The sequence below is a fragment of the Sus scrofa genome, chromosome 13 (genome assembly GCF_054392235.1).
Source record: "Sus scrofa isolate SSC_HxYL_T2T_F1_AM1 chromosome 13, Sscrofa_HxYL_maternal_Yorkshire_Landrace_v2.0, whole genome shotgun sequence".
NCBI lineage: Eukaryota > Metazoa > Chordata > Mammalia > Artiodactyla > Suidae > Sus > Sus scrofa.
This window is the reverse complement of record NC_139395.1, coordinates 94,978,473-94,991,526: the sequence shown is the minus strand read 5'-3', so window position 1 is coordinate 94,991,526 and position 13,054 is coordinate 94,978,473. Positions and strand designations below refer to the sequence as shown.

General features: G+C 41.6%; 1 protein-coding gene and 1 non-coding gene across 6 annotated transcripts in view; one reads left to right on the top strand and one right to left on the bottom strand.

Moving 5' to 3' along the window:
• The window catches only part of MRPS22 (mitochondrial ribosomal protein S22), a 225,757-nt gene that overhangs the window by 19,949 nt on the left and 192,754 nt on the right, over positions 1–13,054 (bottom strand). Inside the window, exon 1 of one of the 5 annotated variants that reach the window (XM_021069532.2) lies at positions 3,556–3,743. The exons of the other annotated variants lie outside the window; for them this stretch is intronic. Coding sequence (XP_020925191.2) covers positions 3,556–3,727 — 172 coding nt within the window. The 5' untranslated portion in view covers positions 3,728–3,743. Of the gene's footprint in view, positions 1–3,555; positions 3,744–13,054 lie in introns of those variants that run through there. 5 annotated transcript variants of the gene reach the window in all.
• Positions 5,939–6,041, top strand: LOC146397490 (U6 spliceosomal RNA). The gene has a single exon (XR_014825342.1). It is a non-coding gene; the product is annotated as a U6 spliceosomal RNA (small nuclear RNA).

The following is a 13,054-nucleotide window of genomic DNA, read 5'->3' as shown; positions in this document are numbered from 1 at the left end:
TGGAATCATAAAAGACCCAGAATTGCCAAAGCAATCCTGAGGATAAAAAATAAAGCAAGAGGCATAACTCTCCCAGACTTCAGACAATATTACCAAGCTACAGTAATCACGACAGTGTGGTACCAGTAAAAAAAAAAAAACAAACAAACATACAGATCAATAGAACAGAACAGAGGGCCCAGAAATAAACCCAGACACCTATGGCCAATTAATCTGTGACAAAGGAGGCAAGACTATAAAATGGGGAAAAGACAGTCTTTTCAGCAAGTAGTGCTGGGAAAACTGGACAGCTGCATGTAAATCAATGAAACTAGAACACACCCTCACACCATGCACAAAAATAAACTCAAATGGCTTGAAGACCTAAAAATGAGGCATCATAGAGTAAAACTCTTAGAAGAGAACATAGGCAAAACATTCTGACATAAATCATACAAATGTTTTCTTAGGTCAGTCTCCCAAGGCAATAGAAAGAAAAGCAAAAATAAACAAATGAGACCTAGCCAAACTTACAAGCTTTTGCTCAGCAAAGGAAACCATAAAAAAAAAAAAAAAAAATTAAAAGACAGCCTATGGAATGGGAGAAAATAGTTGCATACAATGCAACTGACAAGGGCTTAATCTCCAATATACAAACAATTCATACAATGCAACAGTAAAACAAACACAAACGATCCAATCAAAAAATGGGCAGAAGACATTTCTACAAAGAAGATAAAGAGATGACCAGCAGGCACATGAAAAAATGCTCAACATCACTAATTAACAGAGAAATGCAAATCAAAACTACAATGAGGTACCACCTTACACTGGTTGGAATGGCCATCACTAATAAGTCTACAAATAACGAATGCTAGAGAGAATGAGGAGAGAAGGGAACCTTCCTACACTGTTGGTAGGAATGCAAACTGGTACAACCACTATGGAAAATAGTATGGAGAATGCTCAGAAAACTAGTTATAGAACTACCATATGATCTAGCAATCCCACTCCTGGGCATATATCTGAACAAAACTATAATTCGAAAAGATACATGCAACCATATGTTCATATTAGCACTATTCACAATAGCCAAGACATGGAAACAACCTAAATGTCTATGACTGATGAGCAGATTAAGATGTGGTACATATATATATATATACACACAATGGAATACTACTCAGCCGTAAAAAGAATGAAATAATTCCATCTGCAGCAACATGGATGCAATTAGAGAGTTTCATACTAAGTGAACTAAGTCAGAAAGAGCACAAATACCATATGATATCACTTATATGTGGAATCTGAAATATGGCACAAATGGGCCCATCTACAGAATAGAAACAGACTCACAGACACAGAGAACAGATGTGTGGTTGCCAAGCGGTGGGATGGACAGGGAGTTTGGGGTTAGTAGATGTAAACTATTACATTTAGAATGGATAAGCAATGAGGAGGGCACAGGGAACTATATCCAATCTCCTGTAATAGACCATGATGGAAGATAATATAAGAAAGGGAGTATGTGTGTGTTGTATGTATGTATTGTATGTGCATGTATGTGTATATATATAAACATATATATATTACTGGGTCGCTTCGCTGTACAGAAAAAATTGGCACAACACTGTAATTCAACTCTAATAAAAAAAAAGGAAAAAATATTTAACATATCAAGTAAAATACACACAGAATATTTTTCTGCCACAGAGGAGAAAATCCTGCCATTTGCAACAACGTGGATGGACCCTGAGGGCATTCTGCTAAGATAAGTAAGGCAGAGAAAGACAAAAACCATATGATCTCATTTATATGTGGAATCTAAACAGCAACAACTCAGAAAAAGAGACCAGATTAGGCTGGGAATAGGGGGAAAGGGGATTTTGTTAAAATTGGATGAATGTGGTCAAAAGATATAAACTTTCAGCTATAAGATAAATAAGTGCTAGGAATACCACATGGCATACATGAAAGTTAAGAGACTAGATCCTAAGAGTTCTCTTCACAAGGAAAATCTTTTCTTTTTTTTTTTTTTTAATCTCTGTATGAAGACAAATGTTAACTGAACTTCCTGTGGTAATGATTTCATGATATATGTAAATCCAAGTATGCTGTACAACTTAAACTTATACAATGCTGTATGTCAATGATATGTTAATAAAACTGGAAAAAATTGTAATTTTTTAACAATGTAATTAAAATCACTCCCATACTCATCAATGGCTTCCTACATCATTTAGGGGGAAAAAAGCTAAGGTGATCTGCTTACTTGACTGCATCCCCACTAGACTATGTGCTTTCCCAAGGCCAACATCCTGTCTTATACCGGTCTGGGATCCAGGGTCCCTTATAGTGCTTGGCACACAACAGTACTCAGCACTTATCTCTCCTCAGACAATCTCACCCATTCCCTCAGCTTCACTTACCATTTTTTTTTTTTTTTTTGTCTTTTGTCTTTTTTGTCTTTTGTCGTTGTTGCTATTTCTTGGGCCGCTCCCGCGGCATATGGAGGTTCCCAGGCTAGGGGTCTAATCGGAGCTGTAGCCACAGGCCTACGCCAGAGCCACAGCAACGCGGGATCCGAGCCGTGTCTGCAACCTACACCACAGCTCACGGCAACGCCGGATCGTTAACCCACTGAGCAAGGGCAGGGACCGAACCCGCAACCTCATGGTTCCTAGTCGGATTCGTTAACCACTGCGCCATGACGGGAACTCCTCACTTACCATTTTTACCCCAATGTTTCTCACTTAATATGTAACTGCATACCAGACACCTCCACTAGAATCTCGAAGGCACCTAAAATTTAATGGGTCCAAAACAGACATTTAATTCGGCTTCCTTTCACAACTCCTTACGTCATCTACTCCTGCCTTTCCTCCTCGACCTCTCCTCCTCTCTCTCCCAGCTAAGAAACTGTCCTATAATTAGTCTTCTCTGGCTTGGTGTGTATGACTACTCTCCACTCAACTGCTCAAGCCAGAAACTTGAGAAGATACACCGATTTCTCCTTTTTAAACCTAGATTCAAAGTCATAACCATCCTTATCAACCCTACTTCCAAAGTGGGTTCCTAAACCACCTGTTCAGTCTCATTTCCGGACTTTCGCTTATGCTGTATTCACCGTTTGGAATGTTTCTTGTTTTCTCCCTAGCACGGTAAACCAGGTCTCAGCTTCGGTCATATTTTCTAGAAACCCTTCCTCGCCCTTCCATCACCATTTGAGCGCCACTCTGCTCTGCGTTCAGTATCACAGTCCGAGTCACGCTTCACTGCCACTCCCCAGTGGGGCTGGCGTTCCCTCAGGGCAAAACCCGTGTCAGTCTTAGTCCACTTTATTCCCTAAACCCAGCTCGAGGCTTTGCAGAGCGGAGCTCAGGCACTGATGCTTAAGTGAGAGAGCGAACGAACAAACGCGAGCGACGACAGACTCTGCGGGTACAGGAGAGAGCCGCCTGGGTCTAAGGACGCGCTGCGGGAAGGGTCGGGGCGCCCGCGTGGGTCTCCCCAGCCTGAAGCAGGCTCTGGGTCTCCGGCGAGAACGCCCCAGCGGACGTCTGGTGGGTCACTTACCGGACTCGGAGCCGAGCCCACGGCATAGTGTTCCCGTCCCACAGGCCCCGGGCAGAGGCTGGAGCAGGGCGCGGGGCCGGGGCCGAGCGCGAACCGGGAAACAAACTCGCCCCGTGCCGCAAGAATTTGTCTGGAGGCTCCGCAGCAACGCAGACGCTTTGAGGGTAGCCATAATTATCCGGGCCACTAACGCAGGAAGCGGCAGAGAGAGATTCCGGGTCTCGCGCGGTTCGTGCGGCATTCTGGGAAATGTGGTCTGGCGGAAGGAGGATGGAGTAGGAAGCGACGCAACTTCTCTTTATAAAACAGTAACATTGTTTTATTTTACCTGTAAAACAATTTTCTAGATTGTTTCTTGTAAATCGCTTGTTCACACGTAAAAGGTACTGATGTACGCTTTTTCCTGGACGTTTCCTTCGTTTCCATGGCTCTAAATAACAAATTTCCATTTCCTGCCTACACCTTTTCTCCCAGCCCCAGATTTAAATCCAGCTGCCTATTTGCCCTCTCCACGGAAACTTCTCACAGGGCCCCACCCACTACCCCCTCCAAATAACACCTGATTCCAACCAGCACCATCATTCACCAGCAACTTACTCTTTTCTGTTTCTGGATCTTACTCGTCTCTTTTGTAGCTCTTTTATCAATTTGTCCTCAATTATTTTGCTCATTTATCAGCTTGCTTATTTTTCTCATGCCATGAAAACAATGACTTTTTATGTTGTATTATAATATCACTGAGCCTGGTACATACATACACAGCAAACGTGTTGAGTAAATGACTGAATGATTAAAAAAGGAGCCTGTCACTTTCTTCCCAGCTGTCCAGGAGGTCTTATCTTTCCTTATAAGTGCCTGTGCTAACTTATCCCAAGGCCCAGCTACAGAAAGTTAAGTAAATGTTGGAATTAGCTGGACAGACTCATCGTTTAACCTCATCACCCACTGCCCAGTAAGAGCTCTGTATATGAACTCATTCCCTTCTTGGGCAAGGAAGCAGAGAGCTGTAGGCTTGGTGCTGCATTTAGGCATGATTGCTGCCCAGTGCTTCCCAACACTTCCTCTCACACCTATATGATAAAAGGTGTCAGGGAGTGGTAGTGGGATGCATGCAAGTGTATCCCAGCCATGTCCTTTCTCTGAGACTAGACCACTTACTTTCCCAGAGGATAGGCCTCTGGTGGCTGTGTTTTTCCTATTAACACCCCTGGATATAACTGATTGGACAATGGGTGGACACCTAATGCAGGAGAAATGAATCCGCTGGTTGCTGAGAAATTTATTCTCTCACAGTTCTTGATTCACATAATCTAAAATCAGTATCACAGGGCTGAAGTCAAAGTATTAGCACAGCCATGCTCCCTTCAGAAGGCCTAAGGGAGAATCTCTTCCAGATTCTTGTGACTGCAAATATTCCTTGGCTTATGGATTTATCACTCCAATCTCTGGTTCTCTTCTGTCTGCACCCAACTTCCTTTATTCCCTCTGTAAGGTTATATATGTAATTTCATTTAGGACCCATCCAAATAATCCAGGATAATCTCTCCATTTTAAAATTCTTAACTTGAAGTTCCCGTCCTGGCACAGTGGAAACGAATCCAACTAGGAACCATGAAGTTGCGGGTTCAGTCCTTGGTCTAACTCAGTGGGTTAAGGATCAAGCATTGCTGTGAGCTGTGGTGTAGGTTGCAGATGCGGCTTGGATCTGGCGTTGCTGTGTAGGCCAGCAACTGTGGCTCCAATTGGACCCCTAGCCTGGGAATCTCCATATGCTGCAGGTGAGGCTCTAGAAAGCCAATAAAGTAAAATAATAAAATAAAAATAAAATCCTTAATTACTCATGCAGAGACCTTGTTTCCATACAACAGTCACAGGTTCTAGGGATTAGGAAATAAATATCTTTTCAGGAGGGAGAACATTTTTCAGCCTACCCCAGCTGCCCAGGTACCAAGCAGATTTTATCTCAATATTTCCCACTAAGAAACAGAGAAACCATAGTTGATAGTAGAAGCCTGGAGTGAAAATTTAGAGTTAGGTTGGGAGCAGCCTTTTCCAGCATTTTTATGCTCACTTATGAGTGAGTAGAGAAAGCCAATCTACAGAGAAAGGCAGGAAAATGGAGCAAAAGCAGAGATGGCGGACAAGGAGGACTGAGAAACAGAGATGGAGAAAGGTGCTATCTTGTCCAAAGACACTTCCACTTTCCTTCCATTAGTCTCCTCTATGTGGACTACACTAAGTCTTACTGATCGGGAGACTAAGATTCCTGGTTCCAGCTTAATCCTGGGAATAATGCCCACATCTTTTCGACCCTTAGTCCCTCACCTGCAAAATGGGTATGATGATAGTACCTATCTTGCAGACTCTGAGGATACACCTTCAGGTGTTTGCTTCAGCAGCACATATACAAAATTATAATGATACAGAGATTAGTATGGCCCCTAAACAAAGATGACATGCAAATTTGTGAAGTGTTACATATTATTGTACAACTACTATGGAAAACAGTATAACAGTTCCTCAGAAAACTGAATATAGAACTACCACATGATCCAGCAATCCCACTCCTGGGCATATATCTGAACAAAACTACAATTCAAAAAGATACATGCAACCATATGTTCATATTAGCACTATTCACAATAGCCAAGACATGGAAACAACCTAAATGTCTATGACTGATGAGCAGATTAAGATGTGGTACACATATACACAATGGAATACTACTCAGCCATAAAAAATAGTGCCATCAGCAGCAACATGGATGCAATTAGAGAGTCTCATACTAAGGGAAGTAAGTCAGAAAGAGAAAGACAAATACCATATGATATCACTTATATGTGGAATCTAAGATATGGCACAAATGGGCCTATCTACAGAACAGAAACAGACTCACAGACATAGAGAACAGACTTGTGTATGCCAAGGGGATGGACTGGGAGTTTGGGGTTTGTAGATGCAAACTACTAAATACAAACATTTAGAATGGATGTGCAATGGGTGATGTGGTCCTGCTGTACAGCACAAGGAATTATGTCCAATCTCTTAGGATAGAACATGACGGGGGATGATATGAGAAAAAGAATGTACATATATGTATGACTAGGTCACTTTGCTATACAGTGGAAATTGGTACATTGTAAATAAACTATAATTTAAAAATGATTTTTAAAAGTATCTTCTGGATATTATGCCTGGTGTTTCCAAAAGGGGTGCAGGAAGGTCATGTGGCAGCAAGTTGGTGGCTTTCTGAAGATCTTCAGAGGGAGAGCTTTAGGGTTATATGCTTATCAGTTAAGATTCTCTAGTTGTAAATGACAGAAATCTTCCCTGAATAAAACAGAGATGGAAATGATGGGAAGGATGTCGACTCTCTCATAGAGTTAAAGGGAAAGCTGAACAGCCAAGTCTCAGGAAAGACTTGAAGGATGGAAGGTCCAGGGTCCCCAGAGGCAAGAACTGAAGAGAATCTCTCCAGGAGGCTGCTGTCAGAATGACCTAAGTATAACTAGAGCTGGCCTTCCAAATTCAGGGATTCCACATCTGCAGGTTCTGCATCCACAAATTCAACCAACTATGGATCAAAAAATTTTAAAAAACAAAATTCCAAAAAGTTCCCCAAGACAAAACTTGAATTTGCCATGTGCTACCACCAATTTACATACCATTTGCATTTTACTTACAATTACTTACGGAGCATTTACATTGTATTGGGTATTCTAAGTAATCTGAAGATGATTTAAAGTATAAGGAAGAATATGTGTAGGTTGGAGTTCCCATCTTGGCACAGTGGAAACGAATCCGACTAGGAACCATGAGGTTGCAGGTTTGATCCCTGGCCTCCTCGCTCAGTGGGTTCAGGATCTGGCGTTGCTGTGAGCTGTGGTGTAGGTCACAGAGGCAGCTCGGATCCCATGTTGCTGTGGCTGTGGTGTAGGCCAGCAGCCATAGCTCCAATTAGATCCCTAGCCTGGGAACCTCCATATGCTGTGGATGCAGCCCTAAAAAGACGACAAAAAAAAAAAAAAAAAAGAAGAAGAAGAGATGTGTAGCTTATGTGCAAATACTACACCATTTCATGTAAAGGACTTGCGAGTCCTTGCCTTTTGTATCCAAGGGGGTCCTAGAACCAAATGCTCTGCAGATCTTGAGGGACGCTTTCCATCAAATTCAAGTTCCTGGTGAGAGAAGCTGATTGACTTGAGTGGGACCCTATTTACCCCTTGGAAATGGGGAGAGCTGGCCCTCTCACTGACAGTCCCAAGATAGCTTGGCTGAATCTAGTGGCAGGAATCAATCAGGTCAAATCTGGGAGAGGGCTCATCAGCTCTATAGAGCAAGAACAAGTCCTAATATTTGTAAAACAAAAATATAGTGACATTTTAGTCAGCCAACTATCAGTGATTTTATGAGCTCTGAACTTTATTTCTGTAAAGGACTAAGATTTTTCCCTGGTCTTTTAGAATTCTTCAAGATGAGAGTGTGAGGATAGATGTCAGGGAGAGGGATAGAGACAGAAAGGACAGGGACAGAAGGAGAAAGGTGAGTTTGAACAATCCACAAACCCTTGTAATTTTTAGCAACACCTTTGCAACTTCCGTATAGTCTTCAAGACCCTATCTTTGAAGACTTCCTCAAGGGCTGTACCTGCCCCATTTCTGTCCTCACTCAGAGTGTTTGACCCTCTCCCCATTCAGGGTCCAAACCTCTAACAGGTTTCTACAGACACAAATTCCATGGCCAAAGCCCCTTTGTACACCGAGAAGGGACCAGTAGCAAGAGCAAGTGTAAAGTAAGAAGGGACAAGTGATGATGAGAGGTTCCCGAGGAAGCCACAGGAAATAAGATCATAGGTGGGGATGTTGGTCACTGATGGGAAGAGCCCTTTGTACCAGGAGCAGGGAGTTAAAGATAGGTAGAGTGTGAACAGGTTTTGAGGAGAGAATCAGAGGGCCTTCCTGCCTCTGGCCTCTCCCTAAGCAATGGAAAGCAGCATCACCAGCTGAGAAAAGGTAGTGTTGTGTTGTGAGGAGTAGGAGCGGGAGATCTGAAGTAGCTGATGGGGGCTGGGCACATGCCAATGACACTAAAACTTGAAGCAGTGCAGCACACAGAGTAGTGTGACAGTCTGCAGCTGTGCAGTAGAGGAACCATGACCTGGAGGCCAGGATACTACTCCTGGTAGTTCTCAAGGAAGATGAAAAACATGTGAAGATATGCCTGAATGCCTGTGCAAGTCTGTGTCTGAGCAGAAACCCCTGAGCAACAGTGAGGATGCTGGAAGAGGTGACAAAGCAGAGCCACCTTCCCACTCACTTGGGGCACAGTCTTCTCCTTAGTGCAGTGTGTCCTCATGGCAGATTGGTGAGATAGACAAGGCCAGTGTTGATATATCCATTTCCTATGTATAAGCTGAGGCTCCACAGTTACAGGTCTTCCCAAAGGCCACCAAATTCATTCAATACAGAGATGAGGCTAAACTCTTCAGTCCCCTGCAACTGTTACAGTGGAAAAGCTCTGTTTCATATGTGTTTCATGGGGTGAGGAAAAACACAGACTTGCAGAAATAATAGAGATGGTCTATATTATTATCTCTATCTCAGAATGTGGCCCAAAAGAGAGCAGGCAGGAAAACTGTCCTCCTCCACGAGACATTGGGATGGATGAGTCAGTTTCCCCAAGCCTGGAATCATCAGTTTATCCCCAATTTCCCCCAATTTCTCTTTTCTTCTGACAGCACCTAATGAACTACAATTCTATCCCAAACTGAACCCTCAAAACAGAAATAACTACCAAAAGCCAAGGCTACATCTGTCTGTGATGATAGGCAGACACTCTATGTCCTATAGCACAGGGACATAAATGCCAAAGGCACTTAAACGGGCTCTTTCCTGCCATCCCAGATCCCTCCCACCCCCATGACACAGACCCAGAGCGATCACCCCATGTCACAGCCATTGTGGATATGATCTATAATAGCCGACATTTGGCTCCCCTACTCCCAAGAGCTGGCTGCTGTCAGCTTTGGTATGTGGAACACTTTGTCTGAGGGACATGCTGGCCTGGGTTGAAAGTAATTCCCATCGGCTCAGAACCGGGTGGTCTGTCACAAGGTTATTTTTCAGTTTGATCTGGACTCAGGAAGTCCTTCAGACCGAGGGCTGGTATTTTCAAAGGTTAATAAGCCCATCGGAAATTTCTTTCATGAGAAAATATGATGCATTTGATCGCCCCAAGTTGCATGCAGTTCCAAGATCAGGGGCCTGAGCATAATTTCAATTTAGACTCAGGACCACAAATGTTCTGAAGATTCCTGGGGCCTGGGCTGAGAAAAGGTGACCGAGGGATGCACTAGCTGCTACAGACAGGAGGCCAGAAAGGGTAGAAAGTATATTCTTAGGATGTCCTAAGTGTGTGCTCGTGTGGCTGCACATGCAGTGTGCATGTGCTTGGTGTATATACATAAATGTATATTATGTGTATGTTTGTTCGTCTCCAGGGGACATGTGTATGCATGTGTGTTGTGTATGGGTGGCCATTCAGTATGTATGTGAGTGTACATGTGTGTTCAAGTGTGTGTGTGTACACGTACATATGTGTTGAACATGTGTGTGGTGCTGTGTATGTACAGATGGACATGCATATGTTCACACATCTACATTGGCCTGGGAATGGGGCAGTTTAATGGTGGGAGCTTTGGAATCAGACAGGGGTTCAACTTTGAACTCTACTACAATTTATTAGCTGTATGAGCCCTGCTTCTCACCAACATGGTTTCGTCCTCTCCAAAAGGGGATAATGGCTTCCTCATAGGACTTGGGTGAGGGTTAATAGCCATGAAGCAGATTCTTCCCTGGCACACAGTCAGTGCCCAGCAAGTTGTATATAGTCATTACTATGACTATCACCACCACCACCATCATCGTTCTTGTATCATCTTGTTCCCTGGCTGTGTAGCATTTATTCTACCGCTTTAAAACCCATCCAGGGCTGCAAATGTTTCACATGGAAATGAACTCACTTGAGCTAGCAATTCAGAAAAGTGAGGGGCCATACCAATTCCCCTCACCCAGCATGACTTGGCCCCATTAGTAAATCACAATTTCCCATCAGCTAAATGGCGCAAGTAACCACCCCCGGTCAACAAGCTTTCTTTCTATGCTGGTATGTTTCATAGAGATGAAAGTAATCAAATGGTTATTGGCCACCTTCTGCACATGCAGGCCTGACAGAGGCTCCGTGAAAAATATGAGAAGAGAATACGCATATCCCTGATCTCAACGATTTCCCAGTGGAGCTGCCTTGTTGTTTTTAATAAATAAACAAGTAAACCAAAGGCTTATTCAGGTATAATTGGCATACAATAAACTACACACATATAAAGTCTATGATTTGATAAGTTTTAACCTATGTACACACTATATAATGATCAAGACAATGCATGTCCATCACCTCAAAAGTTTCCACAAGCCCCTTGATAATCCCCTCCCTCCCACTCTTCCTGCACACCCACCTTCCCCAGGCAACCATGCTTTCTTTTTGTACAGATTGGTTTGAATTTTCTAGAGTTCTATCACCTCCAGATAATAACCACAAGCATGAATTTTGGGGCTTTACTCAGCATAATTATTTTAAGCTTCATTCATGTTGTCATGTCAGTTTATCCCTCTTTATTGCTAAATAATACTCCATTCTTTGGATGTACCACAATTTGTCATCCATTCACCTCTTGAGGGACTTTGCAGTTGTTTCTAGCCTTTGACTATTACAAATAAAACTCTTGTACAAGTCTTTAGACATGTTTTCATTTCTCTTGGGGAAATATCCAGGAGTGGGGTGGTTCAATCATAGAATATGTGTATGTTTAACTTTTCAAGAAACTTAAACTGTTTTCTAGAGTAATTATACCATTTTACACTCCCAGTATTGGAGATGTAGTGGTGAGCATAGCTGCCTTCCACTTTACATCTCCACCAGCAATGTATGAATGTTTTACTTCCTCAACATTCTGACAATTGATATGGTCAGTCTTTTCAAGGTTAGCCATTTTAATAGGTGTGTTGTGGTATTTTGTTATGGTTTTTAATTTGCATAACCTAATGACTAATGATGTTGAGCATATTTTCATGTGCTTATTTGCCATTCATGTATCTTTGCTGAGTTGTCTATGCAAATCTTTTGCCTATTTTTCAAGTTGGGTTGTTTTCTTATTATTGAATTTCATGAATTCTTAAATATTCTGGCTACAAGTCCATATTAAAAATGGTTGCAAATATTTTCTCCTAGTTTGTTAATTGCCTTTGTATTATCTTAATATCTTTGAAAGAGAAATTTTAAATTTATCACTGTATTCTTTTACAGGGTTTGCTTTGCCTAACCCCAGGTCACAAAGGTTTTTTTCTTCTGTTTTCTTCTAGAAGTTTCATAGTTTTATATTTCAAATCAAGTCTATGGTCCATTTTGAGTTAATTTGTTAAAATAGTATGAGGTATGGATTAAAGTATATTTTGCATGTATATGCCAACTCTTCCAGAATCATTTGTTGAAAAAACTATCCTTCCTGCACTAAATTGCCTTTGCAACTTTTTCAATAATCAGTTGTCCATATGCGTGTGGGTCTATTTTTGGAACTTCTGTTCTGTTGTGTTGATCTACTTTGTTTGTTTTTGGCCACTATCATAGCATGAAGAAGTTCCTGGGCTAGGGATCAAACATGCACCACAGCAGCAACCCAACCTGCTTCAGTGACACCACCAGATCTTTTAGCCCACTGCATCACAAGAGAACTGTGTTGATTTACTTTTACATCTTTATGTCAATACCATACTTATTTGTTATTGCTGTTTTACGGTAAACCTTGAAATTAGGTAGTGTTCTCCGATTTTGTCTTTTTTTTCCAAGTTGTTTTGGAAATTTTATGTCCTTTGCATTTCCATATAAATTTTTAAAATCAGGTTTTCAATTTCTACAAAAATCCTTCCTGAAATTCTGATTGAAATTTTACCAACTCCCAGATAAAATCTAAGATCTCAGATCAAATCAAATCTATTCTCTCCAAATCAATTTGGAGGAAATTTATGTCTTAACAATATTGAGTCTTCTGATCTATGAACAAAGTTTATCGCTCCATTTATGTAGGTTTTATTTAATTTCTCTCAGCAAGGTTTTGGAACTTTCAATGTACAGATCATATCTTAATCACACTTATTTCTAAGTGTTTCATATTTTGATGCTATTGTAACTTATGATTTTCATTTCAACTTATGATGTTGCTAGTCTATAGAGATATAATTGATTTTTGCTCATAGATCTGTTATCTGGCAAACTTGCTAAACTCATTTTAGTTCTATTAAGCTGTTTATAAATTCCATCAGATGTTTTACATAAACAATCATATTGGCTATAAATAAAGATACCTAATAATTCTTCTTTTTCAACCTGGGCTACTTTTTTTCTTTTTCTTGCCTGACTGCACTTTCCGGAAGCTCCAGTATAATGT